The 25,651-nt window shown below is 46.6% G+C and overlaps 1 protein-coding gene across 2 annotated transcripts; it reads right to left on the bottom strand.

Annotated features, from left to right (window-relative positions):
- Positions 1-982: 982 nt before the first annotated feature.
- On the bottom strand, positions 983-22,358 carry LOC135902745 (uncharacterized). 2 transcript variants are annotated; one of them, XM_065432968.2, is made up of 10 exons: positions 19,612-19,748; positions 13,893-13,984; positions 12,996-13,077; positions 12,012-12,191; positions 10,097-10,237; positions 9,722-9,821; positions 7,490-7,609; positions 5,374-5,556; positions 4,418-4,535; positions 983-2,891 (listed from the first exon to the last, which is right to left on the bottom strand). In XM_065432968.2, exons 1-10 carry the CDS (start codon positions 19,626-19,628, stop codon positions 2,749-2,751), a joined length of 1,176 nt encoding a protein of 391 aa, XP_065289040.2. In that variant the 5' UTR covers positions 19,629-19,748; the 3' UTR covers positions 983-2,748. The 2 variants fall into 2 exon arrangements, with proteins under 2 accessions (XP_065289040.2, XP_065289045.2); XM_065432973.2 differs by lacking the exon at positions 19,612-19,748 and adding an exon at positions 21,883-22,358 and having other exon boundaries at positions 984-2,891.
- Positions 22,359-25,651: the final 3,293 nt, after the last annotated feature.

A 25,651-nucleotide genomic window follows, 5' to 3' on the forward strand; every position in this document is an offset into this window, starting at 1 on the left:
ATTATACCTATTTTTAAGGCGCAAAAAAAACGAAAAAACAAAACAACAACACAAAGAGCACAAGAGAGGACGACGGGACACGCGCTCTGTCCCATTCTCCTTTCTTTGCGCTGTGTGTTGTTTTTTGGCCCTTTAAATATAGGTATAAGGATTGTGCAAGCTTGTGGAATAGTGTACGCAACATTCTAGAGCACTGTTTGCCGGGAGATCGATCGGTGTCGCCGCCTGGCGGAGCAATGGAAATGCAGAATGGAACATTGGCCCAATCTCTTGGGCCAGATGGTGCATGATGAACTTGAAAAAGGGGCTTCCCGTGAAACCCAAATGATGAGCACACAAGGAAAGGGCGTTAGACATGGACGGTGTGTCTAACGCTTTTTCCTTGCGAGCGCGTCCTTTGTGTTTCGCGGGAACCCCCTTTTTCAAGTACAGAATGGAAGCCTAGGGAAGGAACAATGGATAACGGTAGAAGGAATGGGTAGCGCGATGAGATTATGATTTTTTTTCAGGTATAAGACGGAGTCGACAGACAAGCCTTCGTTCCGCAATGGGAATAAGCAATTATGACATTCAAGATGTAGTTATGGCAGATGAGGTAACCTTGAGCAAAAGAAAAGAGAGAGAGAGAGAGAGAGAGAGAGAGAGAGAGAGAGAGAGAGAGAGAATTTAACCATTATATGTAAAGCGTACTGTCAAGCGTGCGTGGTGTGTTCGGCGGTGGCTCTGCTGTATTAGTACGATTGCCTGGTAGTGTCAAAGGGGTAGGCCTACTCTTCTATTTGTGTGAACGTGAACATATAGAGCGGTATGAAAACTAGACAGAAATCACTATCGATGGCAAATAATTATAGTGGTAGATGTCACAAGCCGTCGCACCGAAAGCGTACACGTTTCTGTTCAGTTATTGTAGCATGCAATGCACACCATTTTTTAGCAATGGAAGTAAAGGAAACCGCCAATTTGGCGGTTACGCAGCACGACACAGGTTGGTGACAAGGGTTTTCTGTGTGCATACATAGTCATCTTTATTTTACCAGCACGCAGCCACTCTCAAGTGAACCTTGATTGAGGGCAGCTAATAATAAACGTTAGTCGGCGGGCTCGCGACTTAAGCTTAAGTCAAAGCAATTCGCGAAGTGCAAACGAACTGCTGAACATTGCCGCGCGCTGGCAGGCGCTGAAGTCACGCAACAGGCAGCCATGATTCAGTTTCTCTTTTCCCTCGTTGCAAAGTCACCACTCCGTTGAGACATGCATCATTCCAGCTCGAATCACAGTAATGACACGCACAAAGTGAGAGACATGCATCACATGGCAGTATACCTGTTCAAAACATCGGGAACGTGACCGCTACATTACAGCGCTCCCAAGATTTGAAACAATGCTTGGATATATTAAAAGAAGAAAGGTTTCGGCGGAGAGCCTCCGTACACTATGTACATGAATATACAGCACATGCTAACTTGTGCCATGCGCACACTAAGGGGAAGGACGGATGTGATCACAGAACGACATTTGCGAACTGTTTATAACAGCTAACAGCTTATGAAAGCTATAACAGAATAACCGAATGGGCGGTTTTCTAACTCTGGAAGAATTTGGCACACTGAAGATTTGGTCCCGGGTCTGCACGAGCGGTACGGGCGCAGCGCCCTGTGACCAAGCGCTGACTAGTGGAAACAGGTTGGCATGGCGGCGCGTCCGTAATGCGAACGGCACCGAGCCATAAAAACGCACGCTAATCCCGCTTTGGCGAAGTAGCGCCAGACTTTGATGAGTGCCAGCCGCCATTCGTTCCATGCTTCGTCGCTCGTACCGGTTCCGCTTTACGCTAACGCTCGTTGTGGCTCGACCGCGTCAATGTTCGCACAAATATATTATTCTGTAGCTAAAACCTCCACATAGCGCTTACGGCTGACAACCTGAAAAGTACACTGAAACTATTTCGAAAGTAACGCACAAATGCATCAATTTCGTAGGGCGGAGGCCCTTGTTAACATTATGAAAAGAATCGAACCCGTGTAAGCCTTCAGGAATACAAGTCCTGATGTCGTAACGTTGGTTCCAGATCTCTTCGTCTCATTTTCCCTTGAGAACTCTCTATCTTCTGCATAAACCCTGTAATTTATTATAAACTGATTTTAAGGATTCCGTACACCCATAGATCAAAGCAACGACTTTTGGCTATTGATACCCTCTGTCCCCACCTATTCTTCGCATAATGGGTTTAGTGGTGCCATTCGGGCGAGCGATCTCTATTGCTGCTTTCGCGTTCCTCATTAGCCGGTTTTGGGGCATCTGCCTCTCATGACAGCAATAGGAATAATAAAAATATGATTGATGCGGCGATCCATAACCAATCACGGATGGTACTTAAGTAATATAAGTTTCCGAACACGGCCCAGAAGCTGAGCCGTCGTATAAGCAACTTTCCATTGACACACTGAAAATTTGAATCAGCGAGCGAGCGATAAGCGTTGTGGAGGAGGATACATATAGGTTGGCGCTGCTATTCCAGCCGACGAAAACGTGTACGGTTGGACTTTAACCGAAACATACTTTATCGGTACCGCTATACCTAATTCACTAGGACTAGTACGCCTCCGCGGAGTCCTCCCTCATGGTCAAAATCTGAGCGTGCGCTATCCAGACGCGCTGCGGCGCCTGCGCGCACTTCGCGGCTGAAGGTATCGGTAGCACGGCAACGCCGTGATAATTAAGCAGCCTCGCGGATACACTGCGGCTGCGTTAGCTCTCTCCTTGATCTGTAATCTCGACCCGGCCGTTCCGGTAGAGGGCGTAGTGCTGGACGAGGAAGAGCACGTCGAACGCCATGCTGATGAAGCTCAGTCCCACTTTGACCACGTTGCCGAACAGCGACGTCCAGTCGTCTGCGCGCGGAAAGCGTACGCCACCGAAGATTAGCAACATGCTCCCCAATGCCACCTACACGTACAAGCACTTATGTCACTGCATGAGAGATGAGGTGAGGTGACCGTTCTAACTGTGCCCGCGACAACCGCATATCCGTGAAAAAAAAAAAAAATAGATAGATAGATAGATAGATAGATAGATAGATAGATAGATAGATAGATAGATAGATAGATAGATAGATAGATAGATAGATAGATAGATAGATAGATAGATTTGTTCATGGACTTGATGACTGCTGGAAATGAGAACGCATCAACTTATTCACCACAGAAAATTAGGAACGCACAGGGCACATCCATTTAACCCAATTTGCCATCCAAAAGGGCGCGCCTATTTTTACACGTTTTTACATGTGGAGGTAGTTCTTCATAGTCACGACTTGCGATTATATATCGCACGTGTGCGCGATTGTTTGCGTAACAAATTGCTCTGCACCTCGAGCCAGGAGGCGCGCACTGCAAGGGCTTGGGAATCTCTCTCTCTCTTTTTTTTTTTTTGCTTGTGCAACCGCGTATCTTTAGTGTTTCCTTAACGAGGCTCTACAATGACCCAAGAAAGACAGCCATACAAACAAACAAAAAAGGTGCCAAGCAGAAACCTGCGTGCAGGAGCGAACAGCAAGCTCCTAAACGAGCCACACACATAAAACTGCTCTCGACTCTGCTGAAGCAAGTATGGAACCAATGCGCAAGAAAATGTCCCGCCGTTTACCGCGCGCTGCGCCGCCAGTGCCAACTTGATGAACTTCAAAGAAAAGAGCAACAGCAAAAAAAAAATCGCAACTTCCGGTTGTAGAGGGACCTTTGTGCTATCTGCTTGTTTTACATGTTTACTGACGTCGATAACACCACGAAACCACTAAAACAAAACCGGCCTCCACAAAAATGCATCACGAACAACCACACCTCCGATAATACTGCAAACCTGGGAAGAGCCGTAGACGCCACACACATGCGGTGCACGAAGGAGCTCGTATGTGGGAGAAATAGAACTATCGCCATCGTGCAGCTGGTAGTCGATTTTGGCGGTTTATTAGGCGAAGTACAATGTTCTTGTCTGAAACGTTTTCATGGTGTGAACACCCGGGCGCTGGAACCTGGACAATAGTTAGATCTCTCGTTTTTCCGTTTCAGGTGCGATGCGCCGGTAATGAACTTCCGAGAGCTATGGGCACCACGTCGTTCGACTTGTTTTTTTTTTTTTACGCTCATCTAAACAACTGACAGTATAACACATAACATGGTTTAGGAATGGTTAAACAAGTTTAGACAGATTTGCGGATGATGATGATGATGATACTACTACTACTATTTCTAATAATAATAATAATAATAATAATAATAATAATAATAATAATAATAATAATAATAATAATAATAATAATAATAATTTTACTCGGGAAGGATAGTGAGGGAAAACTGCTCGAAGCTACATCCATTAATTACTAGAAGTTGTTCGACGGGCCATTGTAATGGAGACTCACCGTAGTTGTAGGCGATTATTAACATTTGCACCAGGCTCAAGCTTCCTCCAGTGAAGTCAAGCAGGATGTTGCCTATGCTCCAGCCTGCTGTGGACTTCCTCTTGTAGTTGAGGTAGGCCTGGATCAGGTTACAATTGCACGATTAGAACGACGGCACCGAAGCATTTTCGTTGTCGGGACAAAATTGGAAGTTTGGCTGCAGAGGACCATGTCTGTGCCGAAATCATAGCTTTACTGCATCAAACTCTAACACGTTTAAAAAAAAAGAATGAAAAAGGTGGCCAGGCACAAAACTGCCTGCTAAGAACAAAACAAACAAAAGTTCGAAACATGTATACAAATTGCGCACAATGTAGAAACATCACATCTGACACGCATGAATAGCCGCACTAACGCTCACATAGTTGAGCTGACAAAGCGCATCTTTGCGGAAGAGATTTAACGCTTCTAAGAGATCTAAAGCACCCTTGCATGAGAGTTATCATATTTTCTCTCGTTTTTTTTTGTTTTTGTTATCTCGGTCCCTTTCAGTACCGAAAGCCTTACGTGTAGCAAGGCTTGCTACGGGCAAGAGTAATATAGAGCCTGTGTGACAAACGCCAAGAGCTTGAAGCGTGTTGCGTAGCGTTTATGTGCACACTTTCTTTTCCCCTCTCTCTCTTTTTATCTCTTCTTTCATTCTATCCACTTTTATATCGTTCACTCTTTTCCCCAGCACAGACTAGCTAGCGTGTGCTTACACTGAACTACCCTCCCTTTTTTTTTACGTTTCACTGTACTTCCCTCTAATTTTGTTCCTCCCTCTTCGCACGTAGCAGGGTTACCATCTCAAGCTTTCACTACTCTCTCCCTCTCCCCCTCTCTCTCTCTCTGCATGGCAGTACTCCACAATGAGCTGAGCGCAGCGTTAATCCGTGACCGGATCGACGTGCCTTAGCCGTGACGGCCGTGCGTACCTGCGGCATGTACTTGGTGAGCGTGATGATGAGCTTGCAATAGGAGAAGTAGTAGAGGTAGAAGAGCCACGGAGTCCTCCAGTGACTGCCCGCGGAGAGTGTCACCACTCCGAAGACGGCGGCCCCCGTCCACACCGCGGCCAAAAGCAGCCGCGCCAGTAACGAGACCCGTTGACCACGGCGCTGCGATCACACAAGGGCAGAACACGTCCGCTATCAGAGCGATATTGCAGACACATCTCGCCTCAGATTGGCCTACTGCCGGGGGATTAGTCGTTTTCGCGGTTCGCGGGACCGTATGTAGCCTTACGTCGACATCGTTTACTCGGCAGTTAGGCGCATGCACTCATTCGGCCGCTTTGGATGTATTGTCACGGGTGGTGCTCGACGCTGGCAATCACGCAAGACGCGTGTGCCGCAAGACAAACGTTTACCGAGGCCAACTTGCGCCCCGCATAGCCAACGAGAACTCGCCCGTTAACGGCAACAGGTGATTGCACGGACGGTGGTCCACGTAAAGAGAACCATCGCTTATGTGTCGGCGTGTATTTGAAGGCCGGCAAAGAACGTGCGCAGAACTACGGTGAGATACCGCGCCATTTGCGCTGCCCGACTCGATGGTTAACCACCGAAAGTACGATGCCGGTATCGAAGTAGTTTTGTGCGGTAGCATAAACTCGACAGTTACTCGAAGGTCAGAGATTGCAAAGCTGGGAAAGTCCGAAAGTTACGTGGCATTGTGAGGGAAAGTACTGCACGCTCCTATAGTGAGCGTAGCAGTGCGCGACCAGATGGAAACGTAAGATTTCGTTGTGATGCAGCATTCATGGAGACCGGCCTGCTATGGTATAGTAGGAAGTCCACATGTGTCATAGATGAACAGCTGGTGTACAAAAGGACGAAGACTCATGGTTCACGCGAGGACGAAGTGGTGTATACATGCACATGCCGGAGCGTTTCTCTTGCGCAAGGTTTCACCAGTAGAGCCGCGTCTGACATTTTTAATGTCACAAGACGTTCAAACTGGGTTCGTAGGCGTCGTTTCCGGAAGGGACTACACGGCCATTAGTTTGTTCAATCGCCTCGCAGGAAAGCTAGCTTTAGAGTTTCGAAAAGGGTATACATTGTCGATACGTTCGCTCGGTGACTCCGAAAGCGCTGGAAAAGGGCTTGCTAAGGGAAAAACACGACGCTGCAATTACGACCGGTTACTGTAGGCAATATTGTTCCATGTATTCCGTCTGTACTGCAGCCACGCAGAGGGTGGCGCCATCGATCGCTGTTCGTATATCAAGGTTTCTCGCTGACAGATTAAATTTAAACGCAGGAAGCTTAACACATAGAAGCCGGAGTTGTAAAAGCGATTCCATTAATTTGGCGTGTCTACGAAATAAATCAGCACAGAAACAAAGAAAAAGAGAAATATCACGGAACAAAAAATTTTGCAGTTTCTTCCGAACAGCGACAGCGAGGTTTGGAGTTGAGTGCATATTGTTCGAAGCACTATATATATATATATATATATATATATATATATATATATATATATATATATATATATATATATATATATATATATATATATACACGTGTGTGTGTGTGTGTGTGTGTGTGGTGTTTCAGGCGTCGCACCTCAATGGCGCATGAGCATGGCGTGAAGTGCGCCTCCTCGAGCACCCGCATAAATACTATCGCAATAAAAGAACGTCTAGTTCCTGTCAGTTATTAGTAGGAGATGAAAGGCTCATTATAGGCACGCCCTGTCTTGAGAGTTAGTGACGGCGAATTATTTCGGAGAATAATGATACAAGGGGTCATCTTCCTGCGTAAGGTAACTTTGAGAATTCCCAGAGTGAGTTTTCCCGAATACAAGCGCGGAGCATACAAGCGGGAATAATTAGACAAAGTAAAACCCGCGGTACAGTCGCGTAGCTTAACATATATCTGATTAATAAAGGACCCTTGATTCGGATCCCACAGCGACAGATGGGCGTTCAAGCTTACGTGTATACACGTAGACCCTGCAAGTGTTTTAAGTGAGCTTTAGCGATGACGGTGCCTCAAATAGTCTGCATACTGAGCCGGGAGAACGCGTAAAATATTCAAGCAGGATCACCTCGTAGATGCAGCACTGTACGACGGTGACGAAGGTGGCAAACGCCGCGTGCAGCCCGAACACGATGTCGTTCAGCTCCACGGGGATGACGCCGGTCGGGTGCAGCTCATGGTACTCCTCCTGTTGGCAGACGTCGGAAATGCAAGCAGAGCATAAGAAGGGTCAAGGCGGACTCAAGGCTTATTCGCTACATCAGTGTTGGGCTGTTTGTTGTACTATATAACGATGGGCTTTGCTGCGGTTGAAAAATCAGGTCTAATGAGGGAGACAAGCATCCATAAAAATACGCTGCTTTCTTTTAAAGGGGCTCGGAACCACTTTTTTTTATCGAAGTGGAGAAATGCAGTTGAAGTTAGGCTATTTCAGAAGTACTTTGCCGCAAAAATTGCGGCAGAAAGCGGAGTTATTGGCAATCAAACGTTCCGTTCGCGGTGCTTCCGCTCCTTCTTCAATGCCTTGCGCTGAGAAAGGTATGGCGGAGCGGTGCGTGTCCAGAACACTTAGCCTACTGAACGTGACCGTGACGCGCAGTTCAAATTTGACTTTGGATGATCACGCAGACGCCACTATTCCAATTTTGGCGCCTATGGCGCACGAAACACCGTTGTCCTCGGCGAGCCGCAGTGCGCTCAGCCAGCGGACTCGTCGAGGCACCCCGCGGCGGTCCCGGTAACTACGCTACGTAGCAGACCGCAGCAGCCATGCAACTGTAGTGCGTATTGTTACGATCGGTATGCGCACAGTATGCGCCCCGTTTCTTTGTGCACGACGGGGATTGAGCGCACGCTGGCACTCATTTGCCCCACTGTGGCCTTGCTACGTGGTGCGGACAGACTTTGTCCTGCACCAGCCTGAGCCACGGATAGCAGCTGTATCCAACTTGCGCATTTAGAAGCGCTATAAATAGCTCAATACGAAGCGAAGTCTGCCAAGGTGCCTAACTAGGAGCGGCCAGGAGCGAGCGCGCGCTGGCAAGCGTGCGTGTGGTTTCGCTTTAAGTTTCGTGTGGTGTTTGAGGCTTGTTGAATGTTCGAAACTAGTCGAAATTAACCAGACCCGACGGCTACGACACCGATAAGCAGGGTCGCCAAAGTTAAATTCCTACGCGGACGGCCGCGGCCGAGCGTAAGCAGACGACAGTTAGCTTCTTCCGGAAGTACGTAATTATTATCGAAATTCGGAAGCAGATTTTCGCGTACTTGAACCTGTTTATTAAACTTCGTCAATAAATATACACGGTAACAGTAGGAAGAAGCACGTTGATCCAAACACCCTTCTTGATTGATGTCAGCCGTTGGCCAACAGCAGCCGCGTATGGGAATCCGGTATATTACGAAATAAAGCGTTCAGAAAATAGTGAGGAGCAGGCTTCGGTTGAAAAGAGAGTGTTTGAGAAAAGCATGACTTCGCGCTCCGCTTGCAAGCTCCACGCGCAGCGCACGAATGCAAAACATGGCTGAGGCGTTGGCAGGAGCGTGTGCTATTCGCGGACTATGTTTTTTGAAGGAACCCGGCGCCTTTAAAACGGCTGTCTTACGAAGCAAATCGACTCTTGCTCAGGGTTTCGATTTCCCCTGAGCCATGCACAAGATAAAACACATCACTCTCTCTGAATGCTGCTTCTACTTCTCAAATATGGTGATACAAAATAATGGAGTGTTCCCTTCTATGTCTTGTCTGCTGCAACCTTATTCGTTGAAGTCCCGCCTATCGCTGCCGCTGACACAGTATGACCGCGGGCAAAGCCCGCGCAGGACGAGTGGACATTATATTTTAGCACGGTTCACCATAGTATTCTTGCAACCAAAGGGTAGCTTTCTTTTTCTTTCAGCTTGCACGGTTTCTTTGTAAAACTTCCCTATATAATTATTATGCATGAATATGTTACGAAACATGCGCCACGGTGCTATACTACTCGTCGAAGCCAGAGGATATGACGGTCACGTTACGCTAGGTGCGTTCGCAGAATCTGCCAACTACTGTGCATCACGATACTGCTCATCACGGATGCCAGGGGACGTCGCAGCAACGGTATGCAAGAAGGTCGCACCACATCAGCATTCTCTTGGTCATAAAACTCACGCGTATTGCAAATGTTGAATGTTAACAGCCAGTCGGCTAACCAAGCCTAGGTTAATCTCATTAGCCACGCTCCTGCAGTGGCGATGGCGTTTCCAAGACCTGCAGTAACGAGAGGTTATTAACGGACGTCCGCACGAAGGCGGCGCTTACCTGAACGACGGGGCTGAAGTACATGCCCAGGTTGAAGAACGAGTACGCCAGGAATCCAGTCAGGTTCAGCCCAACGAAGTCGAAGCTCAGTCCTTCAACGCTGCGAAAGATTCACGCAAGACAGAGTCCGTTAATTGTGAAAAAACGAGAGCGCTGGTCATTCGCTAAACTCAGGGGAGAAAGGAAATCTGCAATGAGGCATAATTGAAAATGAGGATGAAAACAGCAATGCGCGTGCTGTAAGGTTGATCCTTTTAGGCTTTGCGGGATTGACATTCGGTTGCTTTTGTAACTCTGAATTTGCGCGGAAATAGCTGAGACAATTGAAGTACGGAAGAAGCGGAAAGAAACAGAGAAAGCAGAAAGTGCGCTCACCACTTTCGCTTCCAGTTGAGGTATATCTGAGGATAGAAGGAGACGGACCACGCCACGAAGTAGATCCAGCCAACAACTTCACTCAAGGTCACCAGCCAGCCCAGCTTGAAGACTTCCACGTGGACGAAGGCGTTGGCCAAGCTGCAATTCCAAGGCGTCAGACAATTCGCGCTCGAAAGTAAAGGCACACACACGACCAAGCAAGTAAGACTGGCACACACTTGGAGGTGTAAGAGGGTAGGCGGATTACACACAGGTGTTTCTGCAAATACTGCCCAACATTTTTTTAAAGATCACCAGCGGCACGTAGCACAATTTGAGTCCTCAAGCTGGATTACTCAAAGAGGTGGACATTTTTTTTTTGTATAAGAAATCGAAATTAATAATTGAATAATTACTAAAGTCCGCTAAGTATTGAAGTAACTACCTCACGGCAAATATTGCAATTTACAAATTGCCGTCTGTTACACGCCTAGACATATTGGAAATAATTCTTCGGATGCATCATTTTCCAAATCCCGAATTTTGGGAAGATATACATTGGCGGTCCAGTCACTTTTGTGCTTGAATGCGTAGAATGGCATCTTGCGCATTGTTTTATGCATTACGCGGCATTTTGTTTAACCGCAAGTTTAGCGACCGTAAACAGTATAACCGCTGCCGCCGTGTCTTTAAATGTAAAAGCGTTAATTCCTTTGCCTACCCATACCTAGTTGGCTGAATCTAGACTTGTGGCCTCTTTGTGACACAGGACCCCCTTAGATGATTCCGCAAACGTTGCGTATGTCGGAGCAACGACATCACGTGATGACGGTGATGCCCAAGAGAATGACTGTGATGATGACGATCATGATTATTTAGATTGGCAGTAATTCTGCCAGAATTTTTCATTACACCTTCGGTATAGGTCTCTTCAAACATCGTTCGGCACCGGACATCTGTTACAAGTTACGTCGCAAGAGAAAGTTTCGAGAAGAGCAGAACGAACCGTTTAAAATGTATATATCCAGTTTATAAAGCAATGCACGTTACTCATGTTTACTGCTTATTTCGTGACCAACCGACCGAGTGGGTGAAGATATGTGTGTAACAGCGTACGCTTGTACATTTTTACGAAGATACAACTGCAACAGTATATATATTGACCCTTTTCGCGGCGATCCCGTGGCGCGCATGTATTCAGGTGTGCGCCCATTCACTTATTCTTGACATCTTGGTAATAGAACGGGCAGAAGTCTCCGTCCCAGTTGGGCTAAATGTGTGTAAAAACTGTGCGCGAAACATACTATGATAGGAAGCGGCGGTACTCCCTTTATTCAATGTTTAAAGAGCGGTACTCACTCTTGCCGACGTTCCGGCGCTGACGCCCATTCTTTGAAGGTTAGCGCTACAACGCTGGCGGCCGAGCAAATTTCTGTATCCTCGAAGAAAGCCGTACATCTCAAAGTGCCAGTACCACCTACGGACACTAGCTTGCACCAGCGGTCCGCGAACTTGGCTACACAGATTTATTACATTCCATAGCATGCCAGTCACTATTTTTGCAGCCAACTACTGCACATATCTTCAATCCACTTGAGTCAATCCAGCAAGATTGGAGCACAGCGCGTTAGCGAAAGCTCAGTTGCATTTCCGACAGCTGATCGCACAGAAGAAAGGTAGAAGCGGTAATGGCTTCGCATTCACGCACTACATGTCGCTGAGGCTACGTGCGGCGCACCGCCGAAAGCGCCGTCTCGTTTCTCTAGAACAAACTGCTCCGCGAAAAGGGTCATTATTACACCATGTCGCCTGCAACCAGAAAGACAGACGTCATCGAGCGTACATTTTTTTTTTTTCGCTTCGACTCTTGGTCCGCACCCCTATCGTGCGGGCACACTATGACGTCACGTGCAGGAGAGAAAAGGAATCGAACCTGACGAAAGGCAGCGACGCGTTGAGCTCGACCGTGGCGTGGCCGGCTCCGACGGCCGAGACGTTGATCCAGGCCGGTTCGATCCCCTGCAAGGGTATCCAGGCTGGCCCTGGCAGGGTGACCGCGCTGCAGCCCTCCTTCACTGCAGCGTGCACCTGGACGCTCTCGTTCGGGGCACGACTGCGAGCGAGCACGGCCACAACGGTTTCACGGTGCCGCCGCCGAAGCTATCGGCAGCCGCGTGTTCCCATTTTTCCATTTAAGCGAGGACTTCGCCGTTGAAATTTTATACGCTTCAAAACAGCGGGAGGTATTAAATTTATATAGTTCACTGACCTCTCTATGAATTTTGTCATTCGCGGAAAACTGTAAATAAAGATCGCTATGAAACGACCTGAATTTTTTCGCCATCGTCCCACCAGTAAATATCATCGTGAGTTACACCCGCTAAATTTTCTTCATTTTGTCCTTTTCTTTTCTCTAACTCTCTAAAATCTTTCGATCTAATTGAATCTAATTGAATTAATTGAAGAATGGCCGCGCTCATACGCATGCCAACAAAAAAAATCTCTGCCTTTCAGAAAGAAACTTGTCCGTCGCCCTTGTGCACTGCCTTGGACTTTTCTTCTGCATAATATTGACAAACTGCTGAGGGAGAAGTTCTTAGAAGCCCATGTGCGTTTGAGGTTCTAAACACGGTCTCCACAGAAATTCTACACTAAGTAAGACTTTACAAAAGGTGTCAATCCGTAAGTCCGTTGTCTGTCTATATTTAGCCTACGAAGTTTACGGGCTTAAAATTTGCAAACGAGTATGCTAAACAAAGGTAATTATGCCCACTTAAAGCCCTGCTGCAGCCTAAATATAAATTAATATAAAGTTTAAACAAATGACATGTTTTATTGGAAAGACAGAAAAAGAAACTGCGCGAGCTGTACCACGAAATAAAGAATGTCTTAATGGACTTCGGGCCGAGGTACTCACTCAAGCTGGACGAAGAATCCTGACTCACTCCCGAGAGGGATCAGCATGTCCAGCGTCGACACTAGCAACTCCCAAGCGTTGCCTGAAACGACAGCGAACAACATGTCGAGGGTACGCCTTCGCCACCATACGCACTCTTCACTCTTCACAGCGTCGCGTGCTGCCAGTCTCTATTGTGTGTAAAAAAAAAAAAAGAAGAAGACGCCGTGCATAATAGTCTATTGCCTCTCTACAGGAAGCCAATTGAAATCAATAAAAAGTCTGCAAGAACAAATTTTTTTTTTGTCTTGACATTTGTGAATTTTCATAACAGGCGAATGAATGACCGCCGTATCTCGCTCCTCCCCTCTCCCTCCCCTCCCCCGACACTCCCCACCCAAGTAGACGCTCCGAAAATAAACACTCAGCTTCAGCAAAGCCACCACAGTTCAGGAATCCTCCCAAAAGAGTTTTACGTTGTGCACTACCGACTCCCCAAACTCTCGACCTCGTCGTGAAAGGAATAAAAAGCATCTCGGAGTTGCGATCCTTCAGGAAACCTTCCAAAACATCGTGCAGTCAGACGCGACGAATGAAAGACGTAAGTTGCAGTCAGCGACAAGGTCAGATAGCGGTGAGGGAGTTTCGATACGTTAAGGTTCAACGTTTCAGAAACATGACACATTCGCTAAGCACTGACGTTTCAGAATCGTTGGGGTCCCGTTGCAACAAGACATGACTAAGAGTTCCGAAATGTCAGTAATTACCAAACAGCCGTAGGGGTTGCCAAACGTCAATAGCTATAACGTTTCGACCACCCCTCTCTATAAGTAACGGCCAGTAACCCCAATTTTGTGCATCTGACATTGCTGGTTCTGCTATATTTGCAATTCACTTCACTCCAGGGGTCGTTCTCACCTGGTGTTGCTATGAGCAAGCAGAGGCACAACAGCTTGAACGTCGTCATCGCGTCGGTGGACAGAAACAGGTTTAGCCGTGTTCCTACCACTCTGGAAAAAAAAAAGAAAAGAAGTGCAAACGCGTAAGTGCTGACACAACGAGTCAGCTCTAGAAAGAAACACATACAGTGCCTCCGGATACGCATCTATTCAGCATACGGGATGATCAATTTTAAGTTTTACGCAGTTTTTTAATGTTGCCTGCTGGATTATTCGAAGAGTTTGACATTAATAGCGCGAGATATCGAAACACATATTAAACAAATTAAAGAAAGTTTGCTAATTAACTTCACTATTAATTATTTTACGGCACATATTGCAATTCGTAAATTGTAGCCGGTCAGCTTGCAAGACGTATCCACTTCAAATAAATTTTCAGGCGGACACCAGTTTCGAGATCTTATTTCCCGAAATGTGGGACGAAATACATGGGCGTTCGGTTACTTTTGAGTTTGAATGCATAAAACTGCGCTTTTTTTTTAAAAAAGCGAGTTGAACAACAGTGAATTTTTACGGCGAGTTTATTGGCACATAGCTCCAAACTGCAGTCATCCTGGAGATTAACGCCAAGTAGATACGCCTCGCAATACCACCGGCTAGAATTCGTAAATTGCAGTGTGTCTGGTAAAGTAAACAACTAGGAAGAAATAACCGATTTTTCGTTAATTAGTTGAATATGTGTTTTGATTTCTCGTGAAATTAATGTCCGCCCCGTGAATAATCCATCTCAATGAGTAAAATTATGTTATCTGAAACAAGAAATTTTTGTAAAATTCCGTAATCTTAAAAAATGATCAACTCGCAGTTGTATACGCAAGCACATTTTGACACGCACCTTTTTTTTTTCGGTTACTTGCAGTGGGCAAATGTGCATGATAATGTAAATATTTTTTTTCCTCATATCTCCTCATCGCCTCAATCAGCAGAGGAGGCATTTTCGACTGATCACTTTCGGGCCTACTTTCACTTCTGAGTGACGCGTGGCGTCTCGCGCGATTCGCATCGACGGGCGACGGGCATTCTGTCTCCTCGATAAGCCAATCAGCGTCCCCTCAAAGTGAGATAAGCGGGATTGACCGACGCCGAATAACGCCCCTTATTATAAGAGAGAAGCAGAAAGGTCAAGATGCCGAAAGAAAGAAAAGTTGTTCACAGTTGCCGTACTCCAAAAAACCGCTGCAGTCGGCTTACATACACAGCATACACACAACGTATACGCCTTTGGAGGGTACTATTCCGTAAAACATATCTTCTCTGACTAGAAATTTAACTTGGCAACGTTTAAAGCGTGAACCCTCTCGATTGAGGCTACCTTAGCAGGGCTCTTTTAGAAATTATCGGGCATCGCCTAGTATTATTATTAGCCCTATAGTGAGGTTAGGATAACTGGTGGGGCTTGTGCTACAGAGGCCTTCCAAACAAGAAAGAATGCGGAGTAGGCTTACCAAAAGTACGATGACTTCTAACCAACTCGCCCACCTTGCTATCTTTCTAATTCATCAGTTGATTCACCTTAAAGACCCCCTGGGGGGTATTCGTGGGTTAATATATTCAACAAATAAAAAATGGCTGTGGCTTAGGTAAGGTTAAGCCCAGGATGCGAAGCATACTAGCCTCTATTTTAGTTGTTGAACCACTGTTTAGCCAGGTGAACTGCTGTTGCTTGGCTATATTTGGTTCGGCTAGACGAAGAAACAACTCATGCATTACTGCTTCGCCTTCAAGAGTGGAACGCGACAGCGTTCCCGTCGACCCGCCAAGGGGTGTAAGACAATGGGCTACAGGGCAGCGACTACGCGCCCCGCATTGGACGCGGTGAGCGTCGAGCAAAGCAGCGTTCGGCACGGCGCGTTCGGCGCGTACATTGGTGCAGGAAACTGCGTACATTGGTGTAGATTATGGAAAAAGAAAGATTAACTCGGTGGTTAGTCCACGGCTGCTTGTGCGTGATCCGACGATGAAACGATTCCTAGGCGATTAATAATGACATAACGGCGCAGCATTGATGAATTCTGCTTCATTAATACGATGGTAACAGTCATCGAAATAAAGTTAAATGGGAGATAAATATTAAATGTAGTACAAGCCTACCTCGAGTCATGATGACGAAGAAACAGAATAATTTTATGATAATGTTGGATTAGCAATGAGAAAGGCGCAAGCTCAGTATACAGCTGGTAGCCATGGGGGACTTCAATGCAAAAGTGGAGAAAAAGCAGGCTGGGGAACAAGCAATTGGCAATTACGGCATCGATTCTACGAACGTTAGAGGAGGGACGTTGGTGGAAATCGCGGAAAACAATATACCCTGAATTATGAATACTTTCTCCAGGAAGCTCAATGACAGGAAGTGGACCTGGAATAGCCTTAATGGAGCAAAAAGAAATGACAGATTTCACGCTTTCTGCCGATCCCAGCAAAGTGCAGGATGTAGAAGTGTTAGATAGAGTAAAGGGCAGTGATCATATATAGGTTAGCGAGATTTAGGATTGTTCTCAATTTGAACAGAGAAAGAGCGAAATTAGTCAAGGAGAAACAGGACAATATAGACGCAGTAAGGGTAAACGCAAATGAATTCAGGCTAGTGCTCGCAAACAAATATGCAGCTTTAGAACAGGAAGATAAAAACAACATGGATGTAATTAACTAAACCATAACTAGGCTGATTTGAGAATCAGTAATTGAAGTGAGAGGTAAGACACCGAGGCAACAAGTAGGTAAGTTCTCGAAAGTATACAAAGAATCTAAAGCATGAAAGTGTCTAACTCAAGAGATCAGATAGAATTTACTGAACTGTTAAAGCTGATAAACAAGAATAGGTCAAGCGATATCCGAAATTATAACGTCGGAAAGATTGAAGAAGCAGTAATAAAATAGCTGCACCATGAAATCAGTGAGAAGAAAACTTGGCATAGGACAGGGCAAGATATATGCATTGAAAGTTAAGTAGCAATTCAGATGATATAGTAGTATCAGGAAAATAATTCTACCTGTACAGTACCAAGAGCAGTTACGCAACCTCGATCCATTGGAAGTAGTGGTGAACAGGATAGAGGTTCCTTCTATAACTAGCGATCAAGTTAGAAGTGCCTTGCAAGACATGTCCCGGGGACAAGCGGCAGAAGATGGAATAGCAGTTGATTTAATCAAATATGGAGGGGATATTAATGTTTCAAAAGCTTGCGGCTCTTTATAGGCAATGCCTTACGACTTACAATTTCAAGTACACCAGAGAACTGGAAGAATGCCAATATTATGCTACTACATGAGAAGCTACACGTTAGAGAATGGAATAATTATAGGCCCATTAGCTAGCTTTCAGTATTGTATAAAATAATGAAAAAGATAATCTTCAATAAAATCAGGGCAACACTACTTCAAAAGAACAGGCTGGCTTCAGGAAGAAATATTCTACAATAAACCACGTCCATGTCATCAATCGGGTAATTGAGAAAACTGCGGAACAATCAGCCTCTCTATGCTACTTTCAAAGATTGTGAAAAAGGCATTTGATTCAGTGGAGATACCAGCAGACACGAACGTATTGTGTAATCAAGGACTACTAGAGACATAGGCGGATATTTTGGAAATATCTACAAATATTCCACAGCTACCTTGTTTCTCCACAAGAAAATAAGAAAATTACCTAGTACGTTTGTCTAGGTACAAAGGGAACCCTGATCATGAGAAGGAAATTCACAGAATAAAAATGGGTTGCAGCACATACAACAGGCAATACCAAATCCTGACTGGGGGCTTCCACTGTCGCCGAAAAGAAAAGTGTAAAATCATTACGTTCTACCAGTGCCAACATATAGGGCAAAAACTTGGAGGTTAACAAAGAAACTCGAGAACAACTTACGGGCCATGCAAAGAGCGACGGAAGGGAAAATGTTAGCGTGACGTTAAGAGAAAGGAAGAGAGCGGTGTGAATTAGAGAGCAAACTGGGATAGCCGATATCCTAATTGACAATATGAGAAAAAAAAAGAAAGGGAGCTGGACAGCCTATGTAATGCGTAGAGTAGATAACCGGTGGACCATTAGAGTTACAGATTGGGTGCCAAGGGAAGGGAAGCGCAGTCGAGTGCGGCAGAAAATTATGGTGGGGTGATGAAATTACGAAATTTGCTTGTGCAAGGCGGAACCAGCTTTTGCAACACAAGTGTAATTGGAAATCGCTGGTAGGGGCCTTCCTCCCGGCAGTGGACAATTAAAGAAATAAGACGATGATGATAATCCTCGATAATCATCATCGTCATCTCTAACATCCCAGTTGGGACTATAAGAGAAAGCCTATTTCTAAACGCCTCTAGCCGCCCCTTAAATTTAAATCTCATGAGTGAATCTAATTCTTTGCAGCTGAAATGTTTCTCTTCCAATGAAAGGACAAAGGCTCGTATACCACCGGTGGCCTGTTCTACGCATTACAGAAGTTTTTACCGAACTTCGCGTCTTCCTTTTAATACATATGTTAGATTATCATCGACTCACGTTCGATATACTTTCTGTTGCCTCTTTTATCTAAGCAGTACCCTTACGAATTCGTCTTCGATATCTCACTGCGCAGTTCTCACCTTCCTTTAGACATTCTTTACTGCACATTTTCTAGTTTAAATTTATTTTTAAGCTCCGTTCAAAATATTCCGTTAATGAAGTCAGTGGACTGAAACTTAACTGATGTCACAGCGCAAGTTTTTATGCTAACAAGACAGCCTCCTGCTTGAAGCCATATTCATAGATGAAGAAGTCAACGCACGTATGTATACTTTATGGCTGCCCAAAGTTGTTTTGCAACCAGACCAAAGTGCCAAGATTACACGGGACTTTTTTCGAATTGTAAGGGTGACGGGCGCCCGACCACCCTTACAGAATGTAACAATGTCAAAACAGTGTGCAACTTCCCGACACTAATGTCTACATGTGAATACATCTTTTAATGCCGTGTATTGACGCAGCAAAACCACAGATACACAGCTAATTTTTTTATCTTTCCTCTAAAGCAAAACTCGCCCGAGCACATAACTGAGACGAATGGGACTCTTGTTAAGGCAACTCCGGCTATGGACATTTCCAGATAAATTTTACCATAGGCGCCCGTAGACGGCTGTTATTTACCACCACGACCGCGTTGTCGGTCTGGGTATAATGCGTCCGCCGCATACGCCCAGATTTGCCCGTGACCCGTTGTTTGCTGTTCCAGCACACGTTTTTTTTGCGCCGGTCACGGATAGATATTTCATTCAGAGTGTACAGACATCGACAGCACTTCGTAGCAGCACTTCGGGAAAGGGCACATGGCCTCCACACACTGTTGTTCCCTGAGAAAATGCGTTCGCTGAGCTACTGTACTATCAAAAGTCATAGGTCGCACGCTAATACGAAGATAATTTGCATATAACTGAAATCAAAACGCCCCATCGCGTTGGTAGTTTCACCGTTTTAATGCCATGTCGCAAAAATGTCCCTCGATTTGGACAGTTTTCCTTATTTGACTAAACAATGACCAACATCCCCATATCTATATGAAAGCTTTCCGGGAGTTGGAAGCACTGCTTCCGCATTACATGGCCATGGCACCAATTCCTTTTCTTCCCTCTTAATCTCGGCTAAAATATTGGCTACCGCCGTTCGCTCTCTACTCCACACTGCTGTCTTCATGCCTCTTAACGTTACTCACATCATTTTTGGCTTCATCGCTCGTTACGTGGTCCTTAACCTCCCATGTTTCGCAAGCTGACCTTCAAATATTTCCGGCGGCTCCAGAGGAAGATTTCCGCCTCCGTCGAGGCGCAGCAAGTCCGCGCACCATGGCAGTTGCCAGCTGCGCTTAGTACGCCGAGGGACGCACTACCGTGCGGCCGTAAGAAGAAGAAAAGGAGGGGGTTGTAACTACTGTAGGTCACGCAGCAGCTGCTATGAAAGCTCGCGCAGAACGGAATCAGCTGCGCGTTATGGGGCTTGAACGGGGGGGGGGGGGAGGCGCTTAAGTACCAGTTCATTGTCTGTATAGCACTCTTTCAGGCACGACAGCGAGCCGCGTTGGCATAAGAGTTGGGGATATGTAATACAGCGCCCTCTATTAATCGATTCTGTTTTCAGTGCGTATCGTGCGGTTATAATAGAGCGGGGAAAAAGAAGCGTAACATCACGTGCTTATACAGTTTTTCCCGGAGCGCAGACTATTATGCCTATGCTCTCCACCGTAATAGCGATAGCTGTATAGCTATTAGTCACCTGGGACCATCATTTAAACACACTGCGTGGGAGAAAGATAACAGACGCCGATGAAACGGGGACGCCTCGTGATTTATATGTCGTTGCCTGTCGTGCTCCTCTCAATTTAAATGAGGCGTTTAAATGAGCGCAGTCAGAAAACTCAGTTAGATGCTGCTATACACAGCCCAAACTGCGGATAACGGCGGTAGAGCTCGCCTACTCAGCAAAGTGCACGATTGGCTAACTGTCGTACTCAGTAATTACGCGGCGACCAAACAAGGGAAGCGTCAGGTTGATAGGCAACATTTAGACAATTAAACTTGTCTTCGTTAGGGCATGAGAGTTGTTGCACTTGTTGCCTCGAAGAAGACAAGTGTTGTCTAACAATTACCTCCCATGCCTGACGCTTCATCGCTTCAAGTTTCAATCTTCCTTTGAGCCTCTGTGTTGTCCCGATAAATAACATTGTGTGCGATACTCTATTCGTGGTTTTTGTTGTTGTTCTGTTTCTTTTTTTTGTAAAGGGTTCGCTGTTAGCCATTTTATGTTTCATCACTTCTTACAGCTTGGCACTGTTCACTCTAAGAGGATAGGTACACCTGCAGACCCATATTGAAGGAGTAACTGCTTGTATTCCATTTCACTCTTATTCCAGACAAAACCAGGCAAACAAGGCGACATCGGACGTTCGCAGACAGCGCTGAGGGCGGAGCAGCGAGAGATACAAACGAAAGATTAATGGTACCACGGTAAGATGAGAAAGGAGTAACGCCGATTAGATAAGCGCGGACAGACTATCGCACAAGCTGGAACTGAAACGGAGAAAGGGGAAAGTCTTGTACAGGTGTTTTAAAGTGCGACAAAATGCGTGTGAGAAAAAAGCGTGACAAAAAAGTGTGACAAAACAGGGTTGGGTGCTGCCAGCAGAGAGAGATCTGCAGTCATGTACGCGCGCGGTTGAGAACGGCACAATCCAGAGAGCACAGATAGACAGCCACGGAAACACGCGCCTCGAGTATGACTCACTGCTTTGAGCATGTGAAACCCGAGCACAGCTGTCCGCACCTGTGCGCTGTTTATTCTTTACCGGGTAAGAATGACTCCTTAATTCTAGCAGTATATAAAAAAAATTAAATTACGGGGTTTTGCATACCAAAACCACGATTTTATTATGAGGTACGCCATAGTGGGGGAGTGCCATATTTGGACCACCCATGGTTCTTTAACGTGCAGATGAAGTACACGGGTGTTTTCGCCCCGACCGAAATGTGGTCGCCATGGCCGGAATTCGATCGTGCGACCTCGTGCTTAGCAGCCCAACATCATAGCCACTAAGCAACCACGGGTGTATTAAATGGCAGCAGCAAAGGCAGTATCGCACAGCCAGCGTCGAATGTTTAGTGTGCTACCGGCGGAGTGAACTCGGCTAAAAGCTGCATCGTGCAGCCGCAGCGAGCTTAGCGTGGCCATAAGCGAATATATCCATCCAGTCGATCACGTTTCTGAATCGCCGTTATTGTTGGATACACGAACGTTGTACGTTACGTCTTATCAACTTGTAAGGTTACCAACGAATGACAGCAGCTTGTGCAAAATGACCTCATAAAAATCTCACTGGCGTCAAAGGCGACGTGAAAGCAACGACGAGGAGGGCCGAGTTATTTAGCGCAGCTACGCCGAGCACGCCCCCAGGATGTGCGCGCAGCGCGCCAGCCGAACGGAGAAAACGAACCTTTCCGTCGCCGCAGGGCCTCAGCTCCTGGCGCCGAGCAGGCCGAGCCGCCCGGCAGGAAGGGACGGCAGCGCACGTGATCAGCCGTGTCAGCTGACTCCACCGATGCGCGCGAGATCGTCCGCCGATGTCGCCGCCTGGGAAGCGAGTGGCGGCGGTCGCGTGACGCCTCGCGGCAGACCGGGGCTGCCCCTTGTTCGCTGCGTGCACGCCGACGCACAGCAGTTCGGTGCAGCGTTGCAAAGGCTGCTGCTACTGCGCAGTTACACGCGACAGGCAAGAACGAGCGTATTCGAGCGCTTACACCACTTATAAGCCTGCGTCGACACCGTTCGGCGTCGCTTGAAGCGGCCCCGTCTCGGAGCGAGAGTCAGCGGGCTGACAAATGAGTGAGTGAGTGTCGCGTGACTCCCATCGGCCGCGCTTTGCGAGCTCTGTACGCCGTGCGCTCTCGGCAACGTAGCGTTTGCGTCTCTCTGTGCGGATTGCGCGGCGCTTATCCGAACTGTGTAGCCGGAGTGGGATAAAAGATAGAAGATGCCAGCCTATTGGGCCTTATCGCGTAGACAAAGCGACGAAGCGAAGATCGGAAAAATTTGCAGAGTGGGCGTGCGCCCGGAAAGCTCTGCTGTGCTTATCGTTGGCATTCTTTCGCAAGGTCCAGCCAGCGTTATCCGTAGGCGTTACCACGGATCTGATTTAGTGAGCAGTGCGCACATTCTCACGATGCTTCAGAGACCAGCGGCGAGACGCTGTCCTCGAAGTGTTTGTCTGCTTTTACCAAATGAAAACGTGTCGAAAAGAATGATGATTCCGCCGACCACACACATTGCTATGCATACGGACACCATCGCGTACCGGAGCCGTGTTCATAATTAACAAGGCCTTGCACCACTACGGTATCAACAGGATTTTGCCGGGCGGTGGTTTCATTCATTCCGATCTGTCTCCGACCACACAAACTGTGTCATACTCTCATTCCGATCACATGTCGCGCGAACAGCGTTCGTCGGCGGCGAAAGGGAAGAGAGAGGGCAACCTTGTACCCGAGTGTCGTCGTGTCCCTGACTGCGCGAATAAAAACGCCAGCCAACCTTGAATGAAGGCGTCACGTTGACACAAGCGACACCGCTAACGAGTCCACGCCGCGAAGCCCGCCGCGACACGCAATTGGCAAAACAATTAGGAGGAACGCCTCGCTCCCACCTCGTGCAAAATGCTGCGTCTGCGTCGAGCGCCTTTCACGGGGCGTCGGATGTGGCTGTGGTACGGTGGCGGAAAGGGAAAGTCGGCTTGCGTCAGTGTGAAATAAAACGAATCAAGAAGGGATAAACATTGCCAGTGCGAACTAGCGAAGCTTGACTGAGCTGTACTTATTCTGTGCCACCAAAGCAACTAGACTAAGCAGATCAGTTGATCAATGGGCGCGAAATTCAAGAACACTCGTGTTCCGAGATTTAGGCGCATGTCGAATAATTCCAGGCCGTCAAAAATTTAGTTAGGGGTTCCACTATGCGGCATCTCTGCTAGCTCCTCTGTTCCTCTGGGACACCCGCTTGCTTGTTCAATCAATCAATCAATCAATCAATCAATCAATCAATCAATCAATCAATCAATCAATCAATCAATCAATCAATCAATCAATCAATCAATCAATCAATCAATCAATCAATCAATCAATCAATTTGTTTTGGACATGCATAAATTCTTATGTCCGCAAAAGATACGAGTAAAAGTAAAAGCAGTAGCTCCGGCAACAGTAACCAGCTGCAATGACAAAGAGATAAAGAAACGGATACCATTAGTATTGCCACAAGTAGACCACAGCGGTCAATGAATATTCTCTTGAAGGACCGACAATAACGTTTGGGAGACCGCTGGCAGAGGTTCTCATAAAATGTTTGGAACAAGAATCGACCCGAATTACTTCCTTGGAAGAATTGAAGAATTGAATTGAAGTCCACTTGTCGAAACGTTGGCTCTTGCCTTCATCTTGCTCTCGTTTTGCTCATCGTCTTGAATTTCCATCTCCCGCCCTCTCCATGTTTTCTTTCGAAGAAGTCACTCAATGCTCGGAGATTTCCTCGTCCACAACTGTGGCTTGAGGCAAACACAAAAAAGAATGGAAGAAATCGCCAAGTGCTTTCATTTGCGAATAACTCACGCGTTTTACGTGTTTGCTCGCTCGTGCGCGCATGCGTGATAACGCACACGCTGCCCCACGCTCAGATCCAGACGGGGGCGTTTCTGTGGTGCGCCCTCTGTTGTGGCGCTGGTTCGAAGCCCTTCGCCAAGATGATATCGGGGGGAGGACGTTGTCCCCCGCCAGGCCACCCGGCCTTGGTCGTATCCGGAGAAGGCAGGCGTCGTTGGCCGAGAACAGACGCCGCCCTTGAACGTGCACCCGCTTTCACGCTCTCTGGTTGCTACACTCGCTCTTTCTCGGTATAACCGATGATATGTATGCGTGTAACATACATAGTTTGAAGCGCTGCCACTGGCCTGAGTAGGCAAAATAGGGAGCTTTCATTTTAATTAATGATTCCTGGTAAGTGTGCATGTCTAAGTGGACATGACGTTAGCTTCAGTTCCGCAACTGCTACATGCACCCTGAAGGAAATAATTAGGTAGGTAAATCTAAGACATTAGATAATTAAATTATTTGGCAGCAGTTAATTATAGAACATTCAGATACATCCGCCGCCGCTAAAATACGTTAATAAACAAAAAAAAAACTTACTATCTCTACGTTGTACTGGGTCATCGTTGTTAACGCCACACAAAGGCCAAACATCGTTCCACATAAAGAAATATTAGAACAGCTTGCTCGGCCTTATTTCTGGCCCCGGAGTCGTACTGTCCGTGGCCAGAAAGCATGATATTTAAGTTACAGCGTAATCAGCACAGTGATTAGTACATTAATTAATTCGTTCTAATTTGTTTTCTGAACAATCCGTAACTAAAACTTAATTCCAATAGATCATAAACGCTATTATGAACGCTCCGGGTTTTTTCCGCGCTTAAATCAGCAATCGTGAAGTAACAGACAAGCGGATCAGTGCATGCCATAGGAGCAGCGATGGTGCACACGGTTGATTGCATAATTGATGGGGTTTTATAAGACTGCGTCCATAAAAAACGCCTTAGTGGGGAGCTCCGGATTAAGCTTGACCGCCGCGGAGATCAACGTGAGCCAAAATATAAGTGCTGGAGCGTCTTAGCGTTCCAACCCACATCACAGTGGGGCCGACACGGTGGGGAACCGAACCTGTGACCTCATGCTCAGCACTATAACACCATGACCGCTGAACCATTGCGGCAGGTACTGCACATGCAACTTAGCGTATACGCTAGTATACACAATATGAACTGCAGAAGGGCAGCGGATTGGGCGAGTTGGTGTTGCATGGTAACAATGATATTCAAACAGCGCTAAACGACAGGACCAGAATGAGGAGGAGACATTTCTAAGTTTTCTTATATTGTCACCGACACCACACTGCACACAAACAATCGACTTTCTTTCCAATTATCCTAATCTTTTTCTCTCCTTTCCCCTTTTCCTCATTGCAGAGCGGCCAACCGGGAACAGTACTCGCAAACTTCCCTGCATTTCATTTACCCTTTTTTCCTATATATTTCTCTCTATTGTGCGTGGGTACTCTTTCGATATCTTACTTTCCTTTAACCTAATTCCGGTCCATAAGAGTCGGTCGGTCGGTCGGCCGACTCTAGAAGGCTTTGCGAAGTTTGAGTCACAAAGCTGCAG

This window comes from Dermacentor albipictus, chromosome 3, assembly GCF_038994185.2.
Source record: "Dermacentor albipictus isolate Rhodes 1998 colony chromosome 3, USDA_Dalb.pri_finalv2, whole genome shotgun sequence".
Lineage (NCBI taxonomy): Eukaryota > Metazoa > Arthropoda > Arachnida > Ixodida > Ixodidae > Dermacentor > Dermacentor albipictus.

Coding starts and splice junctions, on each gene's coding strand:
- LOC135902745 (XM_065432968.2), bottom strand. Junction 9,822..10,096: donor CTCAACTGGAAGCGAAAGTG/GTGAGCGCACTT, acceptor AATCTTTCGCAG/CGTTGAAGGACTGAGCTTCG. Junction 7,610..9,721: donor ACTTCAGCCCCGTCGTTCAG/GTAAGCGCCGCC, acceptor GTCTGCCAACAG/GAGGAGTACCATGAGCTGCA.